Raw genomic sequence first — 20,967 nt, 5'->3', positions numbered from 1 at the left:
CCTTCTTTACCCGCTAATACTGTTTCATATAGGAATCGTAGTCCAAAGTGGAAATCCGGCGCATCGTGATTTGCCTAGGTAATCCCCGTCAGTCAAATAACGAAACTTCAAGTTATATCATTTACTAGCTTATTCCGCGACGTCGTCCACGTGACAAGACGACTTCGACTACACAAATTTAAAACCCCTATTTGTTACCCCTAGTTAATCATACCAAAATTTTATCAATTCAAGTTTGGCATAAATAAAAATTTTTTTTTTTCGTTTATTCATTTTTAGGTTCCGTGCCCAAAGGGTAAAACGGAGTCCTTTTAATGCAACTCTGCTGTCTGTCTGTCCCGTCTTTCACGGGTCTATAGCTCGTAGACAAAATGAGTTACAAACCTTGAAATACACGATTTTGCTACCCTAGCATGTGGGAAATCACTATCTAACTTTTAGTAGAATACGAATTTATTTAAATACATTTTTATCTAAAAAAATGAAGAAATGGTGGGTCAAAATTGTCAGGTTTAGGCCATTTTTGTGGCCTAAACCTGACAATTTCTTTCTCGGGGATCTCAATAATTAAAACAATGAGGAATATGAAATTTCGGTGTATTATGCACCCCTATATTTAAACATGTACTGAAAACAAGAATCCCACCAAAAACATTTCATGTAACAAGGTAGCCAAGACTCACAAGTTCATAATGTTTTCACTGTTAAAAAGTTATGAGATCTCCAATAGAGCCAAGCCCCTAGCTGAGCTTAGATTTGTTTTATGAAGTAATTTGTAAGCTGTGACCAAAATTATAATCATTATGTCCGGAATTCTAAAAGAGCGTGACTCGACTCGCACTTGGCCGGTTTTTATTATTTACTAGGTAATACCTACGACTTTGGCGGCGTGGATTTAGGTTTTAATTTTTTTTTTTAAGAATATTAGCATTCTAATCATGACTAACATTCCCCTTATTCCCCTCCGACTAAGCGTAAAACTTGTGCTAGGTGTAGGTAAGACAATAGTGCAACGGGTGAGGTTTGAACCACTGACCTTTCGGATTTCAGCCGCTCCTATACCCGTTGAGCTATTGAGGCTTAAAAATCCCCTTGAGACTGATCTTCGGGGGACCAAAATTAGCCGCCGGGATTAAGCGATCTCTGTGCCTACCAAATAGATGATACCCACTACTTCGTCCATGAGAATTTAGTTTTCTTAAAAATAAACTCTTTGATTTATAGGGACTTCAATAACCACAAACTAAAAATTAAACTATATGAAGAATAAACGGTTCGCGAGTTTTTTTGTAATTTTTTTATTTCACAATTTTTGATGGTAATGTATTAAAATATGCTATGACTGGTTAAAAACTGACTGTTTACTAAGCTTTTACGCTGATCGTTGGCAATTAATTCTTGTCCATTGAGGAGTTCCATTCTCCATCTCTGAAGATATTCATCAGATCTTCACCAAATTGAAATGAGACCACCTCTGAGGTATGAACTACCAAACAAAAAAGAATCATCGAAATCGGATATAATCGCTGGAATAATCGCGTAACAAACATACAAAAACATACAGTCGAATTGAGAACCTCCTCCATTTTTTGAAGTCGGTTAAAATAGCTTTCGTACGTCCCCAGTACGCAAATTTTGTTAAAATCGGTGAAACAGATGGGCCGTACAAAGGTAGCGGACAGACAAATAGTTAACAGAGCCGAATTGATAAAATTGAGTTTATGCTTAGTATAGGTATTCCGTTAGGTAGAAGCCGAATATTTGATTTTTGACCAAGCACTCTTGGTACTCCTGAGGATTGTCTTGGCTTATCGCAATGTAGCGGAAATCGGCTTTGGACTACAACACCGACTAACCATAAAGTAAAGAGTAATAGCTCACTCATTCACTCTTTTCTAAAAGTACCCTCAAATTAAATATTTTTATTTTTGTTCATTGCATACTCTGTATACTGTGAGTAATATGACACAGACTCAAAATTTATCTAAGTAATTACAAATTATAATGTAAATATTAAAATATCCTAAGTATTTATTCTTGAAAACAGAGTTTTTGCAATGATTATGATTGATTAAATTTTAAATAGCTTTTATGTGTTTGACCCATCAAGTTTTCACTAATTTTATATATAATACTGACCACCCTGATGCATAGTGTACCAACCTAAAAGTTTGTGAAATTACTTAATTACTACTTATTATAAAGGTTCAGCTCGTGCCACGTGTTAAAATAGCAGTTATTAGTGCTTAAATAGTTATCCTAGTAACAAAAATCGTTTCGTATACTACTCGTAAAAGCAAGAATTCAAAAAATATAATTAAATTTATAATATAATCAGTGCCTACTAAGGTGTTTGTTCCAAACGGAGTGGCCACATAAACCATTCGAAATGATCCCGGCCGATTGTTATAACGCACTTATGGCCCTGGTCTTTGCAGTTATATACTTCGCTATATTAGTTTATTTAACATATCGACACCTCCCACGTAAGTTTTTGTAAGCCACAAAATTGCCATTTTGTGTTTTTTACATAACAATGTCTATTTTTATCTATTTTATATGTTCAATTAAAAAAAATCCTAAAAATGTTGTTTTTTAAAGTACTTATGAGGCGTATAATGTTGTATTTTTCAAACGAGGACGACGTAAAATATCATATCGACCTTTACAACGTTTTATGTGGGGTGAAGTCGCACGTTTGCGCCTCGTATGTAACAGATACAACAGATCACGCCGGAATTCAAATGAAATGTTTGTAACTCAAAACACTGATATGTCACGGTTGTGTTTGCATTTTTTTATTTCATTATCGTATTTTAGTAATTTAATAGTGATGCCAAGCTAAACTATTGTATAGATTACATACAACAATTTACGTCGTTGAGGACACCCAAAAACAGTATTGTATGATGACATACAACTGTTTACGTTGCAGAATTATAATAAATTTTGTGTTAAGTGAAACATACAACATTTTACTTCGGTATTTATTTCTCAAAATTTTGTTGTATGATTACATGCTATATTTTACGTTGCTATGACATTGTTTTTTTTCTTACATACGACATTGTATACAATAAAACTATGTTAAAATTTAGTTTGATGGCGACGTAAACCTATGATAGTCAATGAAATAACTAATCGGCTCATCATACCACTAGGTTACCATATAATTAACAAAAAAATCACTACTACAACATATTATTTCAGAGCCTACCTTTCCAATAAATAGGTTGGTAGAACCTGCCAGGTGGTGGAGTTCAATTTCTTTACGGACTATCGTCCAAAAATAACAAATATTTTTTATGATTTTAAAGCTCATGGCCAGAAAAAGGCCAGAAATGATACTGTAGTCTTCAGCAGATGCACCTACCTACTGGCAGATCTCTATTGTACAAACACGTGACTTATGGATCTTTAATTTCGTTTTAAAGATACCATAGAGCGGAACAGGAACTCAAAAGTATTCACGAAAGATCTGTCTACTAAACAGGGCCTGCTGATACGACAAAAAACTGACAACACCTCATTTCAGCTAAACTTGAGCTCTTGAAATAAATTGAGAAGTTCTATGGACAGTTATACACCACAATACAAAGACTTGTTGAAGATTTGGCTAAAGATCCCAGAACTAAATTGACGGGACACTATACCCAAGATATCCCAGATGCCAGTTTATGCAAGATAAGTATGGCTCTCAAACAACTCAAGGATAAAAATTCGCTCGGTGATATCAGAATCACAGTAGAATTCCTGAAAGCGGGTGGCAAACCAGTACTTAAGGTCTTTCAGCGATTTTCCAATAATAAATAATAAGTAATGGTTTATTTGTTGCAATGTAGGCACAAAAGGTTAGTGAATCTTATATTCAAATTAATCTAGTTCATTGCATAACGAAATTACAAAGTTACAAACATTACTCAAGAAGAGTCATAGACTCATCTCGCTGCTAAGCCATGTCTATAAGCTGTTGTTATCGTAAGTCATTATGAATCGTCACAATAATAAGTTCGATGACTTTCAGCATCCCTAACGAGCTTGATTCTGAAAAAGCTTAAGCACTATAGGTCACATTCATAAGCTGAGACATGTTATGCATAATATAACTGAAGGCTATTATAATAATCTGCCTCTTTGCTAAGTGTTTATTAACTATGAGAAAGTTTTTGATTTGGTGGAAACTGGGGCTGTATTAAGGTCGCTATTGAGATGCTGAAACAACTGCCTGTTCATACAGATGCTGAACTAGAATCCTGTACGAAAACACCATGTCAGTCGACATATAGGACCAGACTAGGCCAGTCCAATTGCAGTGACAGAGTGCACATTGAGACGTAATTCTCTGAAACTCTTTACCGCTGCTTTGGAAGACGTCCTTATCTTTAAGCTTGGATTGGAATGAACTTGACATTAACATCAAAAGAAATTCACCTTCGATTTGTCGATGACATAGTCACTATCGCAGAAACTCTGGGAAACCTCATTAGGTTTCCCAGAGTTTCTACATTTACAGCTCAATGACCTTTGCAAAGTTTCACAACAGATGGGCCTAAAAATGAACATGAGTAAGACGAAAATTATGTCTAATTCTTATGTCTCGGCCCACCCAGTAATCGTTGAGGGTTCTGCACTCGAAATTATAGAAAAGTGTGAGCCTGGAACAGGTACCTGGACCAGGTAGGTAAGTGCAATTTCAAGAAACAGGTCAGCCAACGAATCCGACTCGGCGGCAGCGTACGGAAACTAAATTAGTCTTCGAACAGTGCGTGTTACCAGTGATGACATATTATGGATCCGAGATAATATGGTCCCATATTATAATGGAATTCATAAGAAAGTTCAGAGTCACTAAGCGGGCAATTAGAGAGCTATATTTGAAGTTTCTCTACGTAATCGAATCTGGAATGTGGAAATCGGTAGGAAAATCAGAGTAACCGGCATAAATGGGTTGCGAAGCTGAAGTGTAAATGGCCGGGGCACATAATTCGAAGGACCCATAGACGTTGAGGTCCCAAGGTGCTGGAACCTCGCACTGTAAGGCGCAGCGTTGACAGAATCCCACTAGGTGCACAGACGACATCAAACGAGTCACAAGGAGCCACGGGATTCAGGTGGTGCAAGACTGTGGCATATAGAAGTCCCTACAAGAGACCTATGTCCAATAGTGGACATCCATTGGTTGAAAATGATGAATCGGACTATACATACGACATTTTTTTTAAATTTTAAACGACGTACACTGTTGTATTTAACACATACGATGACACTCAACCCGTTTTTTCCAGCGTAATTTGTTGTAAGTATCTTATACAACATTTTACAAAGATGAAACACGCCGTAAAATGTTGTATGAACAAAATCTCAGAAATGTGAAGTATTTCTATAAATTATCAGATATATTATATAATATTCAGAATATGTTAAAGTACTGTAAACTATAACTAAATACCGAATTTCACAAAAATATATTGAAAAATGGAGCTTTAATTTCAATTTATATCTTCAAAACGCTCTACTGAAAAGTTGTAGTTTTGGGGATACAACAACTTACGTGGGAGGTGTCGATATTATATTTCAATCATGTTCCTGCTAGATTAAATTATAAAAGAATAAGTGCAAACATTTTTGCACTATTAGTTTAAGGGCCGTTATTTAACAAGTAAGTACTTTTAATATAAAATGTTTTCAAATAATCATTTTTAGGTGGATGGGATGGGCTACGAGGGTTAAAAATGCGTCCTGGTCTGGGAAGAAGTCCACGACAAACTTGAAAATTTCTTTACGGTGAACCAAAATCGTATGGCTACGCCTCTTTTTCTGCTGCGACTTGTCCAAATGGCTCTAGATTCTTGAAAATTCCATAAGAACCTAGGATAATAGATAGACATTGGAGAATAGATTTTTTGGGATAAAAATATTCTCTATCTGTCTGCAGCTTGAAATGTTATCATCAAGATCGGTTAAATTTGAATCGTGGAAAAGTAACAGACAGATAGACACGTTTTCGCATTTATAATATTAGTATGGATTAGTATAGATAAGATGTTCTAATTATTTAAATTAACAAAATGACGTATAGTCGCTAAACAAAAGTAAAGCTATAGATAAGTATATAAATTAGCCATCGATTTCCTTGGCGAATCATTCTAGTGCAGTTTTCCGTTCGTTAATACTGAAAATCGCTGAGATATTAACAGTTATGTTTAATACATATTTGGGTACGAAAATTTTTAGTGGAAAAAGCATAAAGATATATTTTGCTAGATGCAATCCCTAATGTCCGTGTAAAAAACTTCATGTGATTATGTATGTACTAACTTTTCCGTTTTTTTTTTTAGATATCTATATTAACAACATGTTACTTCGCAAATGGTCTCTGCAAAGAAAATGATGACACCGTGGCAAATCTAACGGGGTCAAAAGAAATGTAAGTACCTACTATTTATATGATAATATCCTCTGAGTAGGTAGTCCATCCTACCCACATACCTGAATATTGTATACGCTGATCTTTTATGATGACTTACTAAGTACAACGCCTCGATTCATAAACCAAAACAAATGGTTTGTAAATTTTGTTTGCGTAACAAGATAAAGTTCAAAACCCGACTAGGCACTCCACTAAATTCTGAAATATAGAAAATTAGTTTTTCTGTCGCTTGGTATAGTTTAGGATTATTATATCATTTATATAATAATATTTTTTTTTACTAAGTATATAAATTTATATATTTTTAACCGACTTCAAAAAGGAGGAGGTTCTCAATTCGTCAGAATCTTTTTTTTTTAGTCGACTGACTTCATAATTTTTTACATTACCTCTTGTATATCTATACTAATAAATAAAATTGGAGTGTCTGTCTGTAATAACTACCTTATATTAAGCTCATATGGTTATTTGAACGATACCATAACTGAATCACACGTTTTTAAAATTTTTGTCTGTCTGTCTGTCTGTCTGTGTGTCTGTCTGTTTGAAAAGGCTAATCTTTGGAACGGCTGCACCGATTTCGACGGGATTTTCACAGACATGTAGAGAATTGGCCAGGGAGTAACATAGGCTTTAACCGACTTTCAAAATGGGAGTTGTGTTTTTCCACTTATGTACACCGAAATCTCCGAGATTTCTGAACTGATTTGCGTAATATTTTTTTTAATCGATAGAGGAACTTTGTGACATTGGTTCATAAAAAAATTGGATTCCAACTCCTCAATCCTGATGCTGCAGGGGATTTCACCATCAATACTGATGGGGTTTAGAAACTGTCGGTTATAAATTGATTGATATTGAAGGTATCTGTACCAAGTAAAGACTTTGTCGTTGACCTCGAGGACCCAACTCCTCAACCCTGATGCTGTAAGGAATTGCATTCCTAAATCCTGGTGGTCCCTCGGGATTTTTAAAGGATTATCCGTTTAAATGTTTTTACGTGGTACAGAAACACGTTGCATCCCGGGGACGGGCTATTAAAGAATCCCAACTCCTCAATCCTGATGCTGCAGGGGATCTCACCATCAATACTGATGGGATTTAGAAACTGTTGGTTATAAATTGATTGATATTGAAGCTATCTCTTATAATCGTTTCGTAGGTATTACCTCCTACCCACATTTAGCTCGATAAGTTTCTAGCTGGATAGTTGTAGTTTGTAAATGTTTAATTTTATGTGTATTAATATTATTTAGTATTAAGTAAGTGTAAATGTAGGTAACAATTACTTTAACTATGTGTGTTTGTGATTAATTATGTACTTAGAATTATAACTTTAAATAATTATGCGCCTTATGTCGACGGCACTACCGACGGTGGTATACAGAAAAACTCAACTGAGTTTCCGTTCACACCAAAATCGCAAGAACCTTGTAAATATCCATACTTCCATACGGTCTACTTAATATTATAAATGCGAAAGTGTTTCTGTCTGTCTGTCTGCTACCTTTTCGCGGCCCAACCGTTATACCGATTCTGACGAAATTTGGTACAGAGTTAGCTTGTATCCCGGGGACGAACATAGGCTACAATTTATCCCGGAAAATCAAATAGTTCCCATGGGATCTTTGAAAACCTAAATCCACGCAGACGAAGACGCGGGCATCATCTAGTGCTTTATATAAACAAATAAATGAATAAAATTTAAAAAAAAAAAAGTAGATATAGCACGAGCGCATCCATTGCTCTGGCTCTGCCCAAAGAGGCATCGTAAGGTTGCTGAGCAAGTGAAGACACTACATAAACCTTTTGATTAACATAATGTTGTAATCTTCTGATTACACAGGCTAATCATGCGTGCTACGGTATACCAAGTTGGCATTCTTACAAATAGAACGAATGAAACTTCCGATTTAAGCACGTAAGTTAGTTCTTAGCTACATTATTAATAGCTACACCTAGGCACTTGGCCAGCCGTTTCATTCAACGGTCTTTGTCTACCTACCTACTTAAAGCAGAACATTTTTACTATCATACGCGACCATATAGGATTACAATAAGGTCAAAATGTATCAATTTAAGAATTAAGTTAAAGTAATTATTGTAATCTGTTTTGGTTGACAATAAATAAATAAATAAATAAATATCACCTTATATATTACAATAAAACTTAAAGCTAGCCTTATCTAATTACTATACAAATCATGCCCGCGTGGAATGGTGCCAAGAATACTGGCTGCATTTCCACGCTGGATAGCCAGGCTGACCACCTTACCTGGGGATGTCTCTCAAACTTACACTGAGAGAGTGAAACTCCGAGTCAGTTCAGAATCTATAATAAGCTGATGCCAATCCTCACTCGGCAAGCGTGGCAGACTATGGCCTGAACCCTTTCATTCAGAGAGAAGACCCATTTTTTTCACGGCTATCTACATAAGTAGATCCCTACTTGTAGGTAATATAAGAACTTGAAATATAAGAACTTAGAATCATAATTTTTTTTTATAAATATTATATAGGTACCTACTCTTACATATTTTTAAATTTGTATTTTAAAATCGTTCACCTACTTACTTACTTAATCGTTACCTAAGATTTTATTACTTAAGCTAAATAAAATTCCATACTGTTTGAGGAAATACTTTTTTTTAAGCTTGCCTTATGGAAATCAAAGATGGGTTTAAGCTGGAACGCGCTAGAAGATGCCTATTCAACCTTGCCTCAAAGATACTTAAGTAATACGTAGCAGAAAACACTTTACTCACTTGCTATGCTTAGTTATATTGAACTTATAAATAAGGTACTTAGTTAAATAAGTTCAATATACTAGTAAATTCACTGGTACCTACTTAAGTTATACGTGGTAGGAAACACTTTACAAACTTTGCTTAAATAAACTGATAAATAGATTTGATAAAATTAGGTAACTACAAGTAGAAATAACGCAATGTTTATTCCACAGGGGTCACCAAGAAGCGCTTACAATTTATCATAATAACGGATCAAGTATTGATCTAAGTAAAATACCAGCTCCGTTGATGACTAATGTAACAGCAGAAAAAGTAGTCGGCGTGGCTCCCGTGTCTAACGGCTCCGTACCGTGGACCACGCTGCAGCGTCTGGTGGCCGCACCCCATCTTCAAGGTATGTATCAAGGAACTGGCGAGCAAAATGATGTCATTACACGTCTGATCAAAAAAAATTTTTTTTTCTTCAATCCGGAACGCAGTTTAAGCAAACTAAAACTTTAGTGTAATTGAATCTCAAGTTTATGATTTCGATCACTGAATACGTAGAAGCTTGAACTCATTTTCAAACCTAACCGTCCAAAACTGTGCTAAAATTGAGTCCAAGTTCGTGTTTTAGGGAATAAAATACCTCAAAAGGAAAAACGGAACCCTTATAGGATCGCTTTTTGTCTGTCTGTCTGTCGTGTCTGTCAAGAAAACCTATAGGAGCCGTTGATCTAGAATCATGTTTGGCAGGTAGGTAGGTCTTATACATCAAGTAAAAAAAAAAAAAAACGAAAACAGTGAAATTCACGGTTTTTTTCACTTTCGGAATGTGAAGAGTTTGGCCATAGGCCACCACGCTGGTCAAGTGCGGATTGGCAGACTTCACACACCTTTGAGAGCATTATGCAGAACTCTCAGGCACGTCAGTTTCCTCGAGATGTTTTCCTTCACCATCAAAGCGAGTCATATTCAATTGCTTAAAATGCAATAACTCCGAAGAGTTAGAGGTGCGTGCCCGGGATCGAACCCCAGACCTCCCGAATAGGAGGCGGACGTCTGAACCACTGCAATGGGCTATCATGGCTCATGTTGCTCGGGGTGCAACAATTATCACAGATAAGATAAGATATCACAAAACAGTTTGCAAGTGTGTCTATTTGTCTGCTAGCTTTTTACGGTCCATCTGTTAACCGATTTTGACGAAATTCGGTACAGAAATAACGTACATCTCGTATACGGATATGGCCTACTTTTTATCTCGGAAAATCGAAAATTTCGCTTAGAATTTCAAAAATCTAAATCTACGCGGATAAATTTGCGGGCACCATCTAGTACAGGGGTTCCCAACCTTTTTTGTCTACTGCCCACTTTAAGAATAAATTATTTTTTAACGCCCCCCCTTTTTAAACATACTAAAAAACCGCTAAGTACTTATAACTGATTATTGAAACGCAAATTTATAGTATTCGGACAGAGTATCTTTTATTGAAAATAAAACAAACATAGTCAATTCTTATATAAAAACTAATGTGAAGGTTGAATCTGATGCTGTTCAATAAGTTTGTTGATATCAGGTTCCAATTTACTCAAAAGCCCAAAGCCCTACACAATGCCCCCTTTTTTTTCTGGGTCTCTTACCGCCCCCCTTTAGGCCTGCAGCGCCCACAAGGGGGCGTTATCGCCCACGTTGGGAAAGACTGATCTAGTATAATAGATTGACCAAAAAAATAAAACCTACCCGTTATACTTACACATTATATTATTATCACTTCTGCTTACTTATGCAGCTATTACTTTTTGTTTTAGGAAGTTCCAATGGCCCAGATTCAAACATCCGAAGTGGTAAATCAAAGCGCGAGGCGAACAAGACCCCCGTGGAAATAATAAAAGGTGCTGCCGTTATTCCTTCAGAGGCTGGAATCAACTCCATAGCCTTACCACCCCTACTCACTTTTAATAAGAACTTCTCAACGATACCTGTCCCAATACCGAACATGTCCGTTGTTAGTTACGCTAAAGTCAATACATTAGTTCATTCTCCTTAATTTATTTTATTATTATAAAAATGTCAATCGCTTTTTTTAGCTGCTTAAGCAAGATTTTTAACAGCTTAAGATGGAATGCACATCCGTAGAGCGTCTGTTTTGATAACAACTCAAACGCACGAAACGTTGTTGATCAATGTTTCTGATACGTACCGCTAAGATTTGTCTCTTCCGGCGCCCGTGTTTGCTGCCTCGTATTTAATTGAATTAGCTTGAAGGCAACAGTGAACAAGTATTAGACTAATCTTCTAAGTCGTAGGCAAGCCTGCTTTCCGTAAGCCATGATCATCAAGTGCCGTTTCAAAGTCTATTTTACAATAAAACACTATGCTTTATTTATTTTGGTACTTAGGAAAAAAGTGGCGCGGTGCGTCCTTTGAGTCTCCTTCGCATTTTGTTTTCGGCGTACCAATTTCAACCGTAGGTATGTCTGAGTTTGAGTTGTTATCAAAAAACTTCGGTTTCATTCTGCTTGGGTATGTAATGTGTCGGCTCTTATTATTAAATCAAAATATTTGTAGAAATAGGGATGGGCGCACATTTGCTATTATAGTCTGAGCAATTTTGTTTCTTTTCAGTAGCTTGGGAGGCTAATTTTCTATTTATGACTAAATGCAGGTGATTATAGGCTATGAGTGCCCAGCCTAATTGTTCCGAGATAAGCGAGCATTCCGAGTGTATGCGATATTAATCGCAATTGACATTTTCATCGAGCAACCCAGTTTTATTTTTCCATCCGCTATTACGGACGGAACATTTTTTTTAAAAGATTGTGAAGTTTCAATTAAAAATAAGGGGGTGTAAGTTTTTTTGAAATTAATTCATAACTTTCAGTAGAAGTAACATGTAATTTTTAACTTTAATTCTTTAGATTACGCACATTATTTAGTACTGAATCAAATAAAGTTGAGTTTAAATATTAACCTGGTTGGTTTTAATTTAAAATTACCTATAGTATTGTAAGCTTGGCCCATATTAATTATCTATAAAACGTGTAGAAGTTACTGATTAAATAGTTGGCGCCACTCAAATCATAACAAATCATAACATCATATTAGAAGGCGTCATTGATTGGCTGAAGTTGTTCAACATCTGATCGATAAACGTACTGTATATAAAATTCTTATAGTTTTTAGTTGATGAATTGTAGCATAATAAAGGATAATATTTGTAATCCATATATAAGATGAAAACATCTTTATTACTTAGATGATTTGTTAAACGAGCTTGATGATTTGTATATTAGTCACTAAGTTTATTCATTGTACAATTTGGATTGGCCGATAACGATAAGATAAAAAGGGGAGTGGCTAATAAACGTGGAGAGGTTACCTGTAAGAGTGGTTTTAAAACGACGACATTCGAAAATATACTAACGTAAGAGGAACAACATTTATTTGACACAAATGTAAAAGTTAATAAATTTAAATATGAAATAAAAGTATAATAATTTATCATAAAGATTGTGTTTGTGATTTCGTCAGACCTTACCCAAAAGGTCAGAAGTGGGATATCAAGAAAATATAATATTTTCTTGTCACGCTCACGACTCAGAGAAACAAGTGGAAATATACAGAGGAACGAGAAAGAAGTGGAGGTCTAGTAGACCACAGACATTTTGGAGCACAAGGCCAATATTTGGGCCTCAATATATCAAAGTACCTAGTCATGGCATCAAAGGATTTCTGGATAAACGGGTAGGATCTTTCCATGATTTTATTTTTATTGATACCTATTAATGGTAATTTTTTTTTTTTTATTTGTGTGGGTTTTCGTTTTGTTTGTTCTACATTTAGTTATCATTTTGTTAAAAAGCTTTGCTCCGAGTTGGAATGGAAATTATATAACGTTATGATACCTAGAATTACCCACATGTTTATAATTCATCTTGTATATTGGTTATACAAATGCGATCGACCTTCAAATTGTGGTTTAAATAACATTGAGGTATTTAGAAGGCTTATTTTACAATGAAAAATGAAAAATGTTTATTTACAAAATACAGTCTTGTACAATTTTCCTGTGTCTGTGTGGTGGTACCCGCACTAGGTTATCCTGTATCGTGGGTACAATGGAATAGATAGTGAACATAGTGTTAAACAATATAAAAAGTGTGGTTTACTTAATGATGGGCGTTATTGTTACTTTTAAATAGTTTTCAGGATGTATCTACTATGTCCTGCCGGGGTTTTATTTCTCATTAAATGATTTCACAGGTGAATATCTCACGGAACGTGGTATTTCAATCTTCACACTTGTAATCGTGTGCCGAATTAGTTTGGTTAAGAGTTACGATAGGGATTTATTTTCACATAGTGGTTTTGTTTTACGGAAGGTAGGTTCTGGATTTAGGTTCAATCGTTTGCTGCACTCATTGTATAGATAGATGTTTTCCTTTTTCTAGCACACAGTGACGCGATATTATCACACAGCACTCATTGGGCATCTTGAATGTTGTTTTGTGAAATTATTATTTTTTGTAAACCGCTTTGGGATAAGGTAGAAAAAGTTACATGAAATAGCTTTTCGTTTTACGCCTGCCAGTGAAATAATCCGTCTCTACTTGTAATGGTTACTAAGTGATTGGGGATATAAAATGTTAATTGATAAAAATGAAGGTGATCCGTTGTAATAAAGTAATAGTGACCAGGGTTAATAAATTGAGCATTTTGAGAAATATAAATCCTAAAATGGGTGTAAAAGTAGGTTTATCTTATCTGGTTATTCTTTAACTAAATTTAAAATTATGGTAGGTAGGTAGTCAGATAGTTTTAAATACGGGGTGCATAAATAAGTGTTTTTTTTTTACAAAAGTGAGGAGAAATGTTTTCATTTATCTATTTTTACCACTTGAAACGCGTAATGTTTGAGTTTCAAACATAACTTTGCTGATAACAGCTCACCATGAACAACCCATGGCCGGCCCACTACTGAGCAACAAGTGTCTCCTCACAGAATGAGAAGGGTTTAGGCCGTAGTCTACCACGCTAGATAACAGCTAATTTACTTTTAATACTGGCACAATAATTTGAGTACTACGAGTAGCAGGTAGGTATAGTATATGGGCAGCGGGGTTTTTTTTTTTTGTTTACCTGTATTCACTCAATTAACTGTGTACTGCCGCATTTAAATGCAATATGATTTTGTTTTTATTGGATTAACATCGCTTGGCGGGTTAAATTCCTGGCAAATGTTCTATTGAAATTAGAGTAAGTTTTTTTTTAATGGTAATATACCTACAGTACTGCCCTTAGGGCAGGGCGCGATAATAAGTACCTACTACCAAAATACTATTTTCTTTGTTGTACGAAAGAAATTTTAGGCAAATATCTTTGCACTACGCTCGCGTTTGTGGCATGACATTATCCCAGAAATATATTTAAAAAAAAAATTTTTCACGCTCGCTTGACTCGCTTCGCGATAGTTCAGTTTCGATATGCATTTAGTTAACGAAACTCTCAGGAAACCACGTTTGTTGTGCTCTCGAAATTGATCAGTCTGTTTGATAAAATCGAAATGCGGTGCCTTATAAATTTCGCTTAGGAGCGCCGGTAGTATCTCATGATAATATGAATAGTGATCATAATTTTTTTTTTTAGGCTGATTAAGCATTGAAGGTTTTTCGGCTGGTCTGGCATTTCGCCTGATTTTATGTTTTTGCTTATTTAGCGCGTTCAGGAAAGCTTTGACAACGTTTTATGACATGAGTATATATATATTTTTTTGTTTTAGTTACCGAAACAGAAAAAAAAAAGCATTAAAGATGTGGGACCGAGGGATAAATCTAGTGTGATTTTTGGTTGGATTATGAAGTTGTAGTTAGGGTATTTAAAATAGAAAGATTTCAATTGTAGGAAATGATGTAAAACATGTTGAGGATAAGTTGTGTAATAAAGTCGATAATTCACTTGTTGGATGTCACGCGATCTCATTGCGAGGAGGAATCTTTTTCTTGTCTCTGTTTTTATAAATACGGTGTTCTGACGGGTTTTTTATTTACGTCTCGGATTATTGAATACTTTCGGTGTTTGATTGGACGGTTAGAGGTTGCAAAAGCAATCGCCCTCTAATTAAAACATTTATTTAGGCATTAGTTCAATTTGGATTAAATCTCGCGAAAAGCCACGGTGGCTGTCTCTCGCGCGTCTTGGAAAGACATTCCTAATGCCTGTTTTTCTGAGGGAGGGATGCATTATCAAGTGAGATGAGCTGCAATGTTTGCGGCTGATTATTTTGGAAAATTTGCAATCGTGGCAAGTGGAGTAAAGTTTGACTAAACTATTTAATGAACTAAGTATATAATGGATTTGGTGAATGGTTATATTATATAACATTTTGATAAATGGATGAATTTGAAGAGTGTATGTATGTGGTTGATGCACATTTGTTTCATATTTTTACTTAAGTTATAAAGTATTACATTTGGTGAGTAGTTATTTATATTTGGTAGGGTAGGTTTGATAAACAGGTAGTTATCTTGATTAATAAGTGAGTTATCATTTTATAAATGCGTACTTTAATGTTTGATGAACTGGTATACTTGATAAATGTGCATATTTTCATACTTCAAAGACAAGTTGTACCTATTAGTTTCTTCAAGCTTTTAGTTGCTGATAATTATATTAACATTCTTTAGAGCGCATGTCTTATGGACGAAATCGTTTATACATACTTTCACTGTTTGAAATGTTACAATCATAAAGATATAGTTATGACTAGAGGGGGTCATAGCTTGTTGCCGCTCTTGTACATCCATGTGTCAACTAGGTATTGTTATCTCAGTATATTTCAGGGAACCTCCGTTCGGGTGAAAGCGATAGCTGTTGGATAAATGCTTGTTGGGTTATCAGAAGACCGTGTAGTCTTCGATGAGGTTACTTGTAAATATTATAGCGAAATAGTAAGTTTAAAAATAGAATGAGGCTAAACTAAAAAAATGAGACAAAGATAAAAATAATAACTTAAAGCATTGAAACAGCATAAAGTGAAATAGTAACTTACAAACTATACATACATATTTACGAATTATGTAGATAGATATAGTATTACTGGATTACGTATATCAAATAAGAATACTGTCAGCTCATGTTTTGTTTTCGGCGTGGTAATTTTACGCTTAAAACTCATAAGAGATATCATGAGGTTCGCTTTCTGTAAAAGTTATTAGCTTTAACAGTTAATTGATTTATTACATTATTTATTTATAATACACTCAACAAGTAAAAGTATTTTGTTTTGACAAAATCCAAAGAAGTACCTATTGGATTAATAAGGCAAGGTACGAAGCATTGGCTGGATTTTACAACATTTAAAGTTTCCTGTTCATTTTTATCATTGAGTTAATTTGAGGCGGAAGGATCCTCTGGAATTTTTTTAAGATTAAGTTATTAGTAAGAAAGTATATTTTGATTAGGTTAGTTTAAAATGTACAGCCGGTAATTTAAAAAAAATATATATATTTAATTTTACATAATAGGTGAAGCTGGTTGATGCACCAAAACTCGAATTATCATAGGAATTTAATTAAGCTAACATTTTTATTTATTATCAACTTCAAATATACAGTAGCAAACTGATTAGTTGGAATACATGCAGTGATTGGAATATTTAAGTTCCGATAGAAGAATCTATTTCGTGGCTTGTTCCTTTATGGACAAGAATATTTTTTTGACTCGTGGGACCACTTACACAAAATATCAACGTTCGGTTTGGAGGTCTTCCATGGCTATTCCTACAGTTCCATGACGTATTGAAGAGGTTAACACTTTGTCGCTCATCACATCAACCAGCACGGCATTTGGGTATGATGGATGGATGTAGATAGGTACACATTTGATGGGGGGGGGGGGGGGTTTAGTGGTTTGTATCAATAGGAACCAGGGGTTGAATGAGGAAGGCTGAGGACAGTACGTGTGGTGCTTACTAGGGAAGGTTTATGTTCAACAGTGACCTTATGATGATGACGATGTAGATGACGATGATGATGATGATGGACGTACGAGGATGAATCTTTTACGAAACGAATAAAGGAAAATCGAACAGATGCGGGTCATTACGGTTAACATATAAAATAATGTATAAGGTACCTACTTTCTTCTAATCTTTATGATCGATCAGCTTGTGATAGAGATCTTGATGTCGTAGAGAATAGAGATGTATCGAACGGAATATTTATTTCATTTTTTTTCCTGCTATTATGTTGATATCGCTTTTCTCTATGAAAAGGAATTAATGATAAACTAATAGGTATCATTCGGCGGCGAGTCGCGACTGTGTCGTTCCCAGGGTCGAATTTGGTAGTTCTGCTTATGTTACTCGAAACGACAAAGTACGCCATATGGTGCATATTATGGCTAAAATAAAATATATAAGTATCATGTGAAATTATAAATCAAAGATTCTTTTTGCATGTAGATATTATATGGTTAAGAGGCACAAGTGACGCAACTACTGTACCCTGGCGTTTGTTTAACATTGTCCATTAGTACTTCAGAATGTGGATTTTGCTAGGAAAAAAAAAAAAAAAAAAAAAAAAACAATAGGTAATTGTAAGAAATATGGGAAGCGTAATCTGCATTAAAAGAAAAAGTTTGAATTGGAAGCAACCAGGCATAGGATTTTCATACATCCGTAATCACGTTCCTTTCAACTCTCTAACTATCACGGTTCACGATACGCCGTTCACGGTTCAGGCCGTGACGCACGTGCAGACGGACAGACGGACAGAGAACAGAGGTTTAGAAAATAGGGTCTCGTAGGCACCCTTCGAGGGGTACGGAACTGGAGAAAACTAAATTATAATAATGATAATAGGTTTTCTAGGTTACCAAGTAAAATTACTTCTCTTAGGTCGGATTGTATTATGATGGATGCTTATGAAACAAAATTAAATGAACGGTCTACTCAAAGTGTTTTATGTTTGCAGGATCCAAGGATGTTGGAAATGAACAAATGAGGAAAAGGAAGACCCAAAACTAGGTATGGGTCAGGGACACAAAGTCCCAAGGAAGGAAAGCCCCGAGGTTACGGGCTATGGACAAAAAGTCCTATAGGAGGAAGGAGGTGGACCCTAGGATAAGGGTCATTAAAAATTTGGATCTGGAGGGAAATAAGGACAATCACATATGTATCCCGGTAGAAGAGAGACGCGCCAAGGCTCGGAATCCGCGATTTTCCAATAAGAAGGGAAGAAGAAAATATGTGCGTAAAACTATTGCGTTGAAAGTGTATGAAAATGTTTTGTGATTTAAATCGAGAACTGGCGGCGATTAACTTTAAGTTTAGAGAGTTTATTTTATCAAAAGGACAAGAAGTTCACTTACACATATTCATATTAAGAATCGCTCCCGATTCTAAATATAAATATAGAAGAAAACATAATCTTTAAAGGTATGGTGACTATACAATAATATAAAAAGTCAAAACACGTTATATTCGTTAACAAACTATACCTACATCTAGCTAAGATATCTATGGTGTTTGACACTGTTTGATTAAACTTTAAACTTTGTAAAAGATTTTTCCTCCAGTATGAGTTTCGGCAAGTACATTATGTAGTAGAGCTAGGTAGTTTACATACCATAATTAGTCCTAGCTTTATGTAATTGTAGCATAATAGGTATGTTCGTTTTGTGTACCATATTTATGAGATTTAGCTTTAAAGTGATGCGTGTATGTACGGACTTTAATAGTATTTTCCTAACAAATAGACATATTTTGAATTTGTATAATTGACTTATATAATATAGTTCATCAGTTTTCTTATATAATTCTTTAGTGGGAAGGAGAGTCTAGTTGGAACAGAACTTTTAACAATTTATTTTGAGATACTTGAAACCCTTTAAAGTGGTTTTTAGTAATTAGTTTTACATGCTCATCCCCAAATCTCTATTGAGTGTTCCTGTAAAATATTGGCTTGTGAGTTATAATTGATACTTCGGACTTTATGCATATACCTACCTTCTTTGATTAAATTGAGGCCTCCTTTAGTTGCTACTGGTCTCGCAATTTTTGATATCTTTATGATTTTTGAAAAATTATTTATAAATTTAGAGTGTCTGCATCTTTTTATTTTAATATTAGCGGAAGAGAACAGAAAAATGAATTTTAGATTAAAGGCTAAATTTGAGTGCTACTGTAGACTGGCAGGTAAAGTTGCGAGGGTAAATAGTTTGGAATTGAATTGAGTTTATCTGCTATTTTCTAATTATATCGGATGGAAAGGGTTGCTGCGAGTGCTCTAAAATTAAGTTGCAATCATAATCAATACCAATGTATCAATAAAACTGTATATTCCTTCTAGTTAAGGTTAGCGAGAATATTAATTTAATTAATTACTATCTTAATTTTTTTTTGTTTTGTTGAACTAAGTCTTTGTCATTTTGGTTGTGAAGTTTACATGTTACTTAAGTTTTAATTTTTTTTTAAAAGCGATGAGACTCGCTTAAAACAGGATGGCCGAGCTGTAAGCTTGGCCCATATTAATTATCTATAAAACGTGTAGAAGTTACTGATTAAATAGTTGGCGCCACTCAAATCATAACAAATCATAACATCATATTAGAAGGCGTCATTGATTGGCTGAAGTTGTTCAACATCTGATCGATAAACGTACTGTATATAAAATTCTTATAGTTTTTAGTTGATGAATTGTAGCATAATAAAGGATAATATTTGTAATCCATATATAAGATGAAAACATCTTTATTACTTAGATGATTTGTTAAACGAGCTTGATGATTTGTATATTAGTCACTAAGTTTATTCATTGTACAATTTGGATTGGCCGATAACGATAAGATAAAAAGGGGAGTGGCTAATAAACGTGGAGAGGTTACCTGTAAGAGTGGTTTTAAAACGACGACATTCGAAAATATACTAACGTAAGAGGAACAACATTTATTTGACACAAATGTAAAAGTTAATAAATTTAAATATGAAATAAAAGTATAATAATTTATCATAAAGATTGTGTTTGTGATTTCGTCAGACCTTACCCAAAAGTATCTATTCAATTATTGCGTATTTAAATGTTCAAGTGCAAAGTAATTTGCAAAAAGTTGGAAAAGTTATATCAAAGTTAGAATCTACGCCATAATCATCATCAACATCATCTATCCATCACTGCCCCTCTGTTACGCAAGGGTCTCCTCTCAGAATTAGAAGGATTTTGACCATCGTCTACCGCGCTGATCAAGTGTGGATTGGCAGCAGGCATAATGTGAGCAACCTAACCTAATCAATCAGGCTGTCCAGTGTGGAAATTCAGCCAGTATTCTTGGCACCATTCCACGCGGGCATGATTTGTAAAGTAATTAGATAAGGCTAGCTTTTTGTAACTTGTATAATATTATTTTCAACACATTACATTAACACATTTACTGTTCAAACCACAACCACGTGGAATGATGCCAAGGATTACTGTGCATTTGCAGGCTAATTCTTTGCGAAAAAACTGGGTATAAGTAGAATTCTATTCTGTAGTAATAAACTTGTTATGATAAATCAAAAAGAAGAATATTTACCAGAAACAAAGTTATTTTTTGTGTTAATTTTCCTGTAACAAAAGGAAAAATATTACGTTCTCTCGTGAAGAGGCATAGGTACTTGAACCGCTTACCGGATTTGCTCAAGGGATAAGTTCTGCTTTTAGCAAGCTTGAACAAAGGCTTTCAAAAAATATAATCTCACACCGCATGCCCAGATTCGACGCATGCGTGGCTGGCTTAATGATTTGCCGCACTGAAAGTCGGCACGA

At 34.9% G+C, this 20,967-nt stretch overlaps 1 protein-coding gene across 1 annotated transcript; it reads left to right on the top strand.

The window, feature by feature from the left end:
- Positions 1-6,068: 6,068 nt before the first annotated feature.
- Positions 6,069-12,133, top strand: LOC123880522. The gene is made up of 6 exons (XM_045928670.1): positions 6,069-6,073; positions 6,151-6,196; positions 6,339-6,427; positions 8,277-8,351; positions 9,393-9,574; positions 10,972-12,133. Exons 1-6 carry the CDS (start codon positions 6,069-6,071, stop codon positions 11,208-11,210), a joined length of 636 nt encoding a protein of 211 aa, XP_045784626.1. The 3' UTR covers positions 11,211-12,133.
- Positions 12,134-20,967: the final 8,834 nt, after the last annotated feature.

This window comes from Maniola jurtina, chromosome Z (genome assembly GCF_905333055.1).
Source record: "Maniola jurtina chromosome Z, ilManJurt1.1, whole genome shotgun sequence".
NCBI classification, from domain to species: Eukaryota; Metazoa; Arthropoda; class Insecta; order Lepidoptera; family Nymphalidae; genus Maniola; species Maniola jurtina.
Note: the sequence above shows the minus strand (reverse complement) of the source record. Positions and strands in the feature narration are given on the sequence as shown.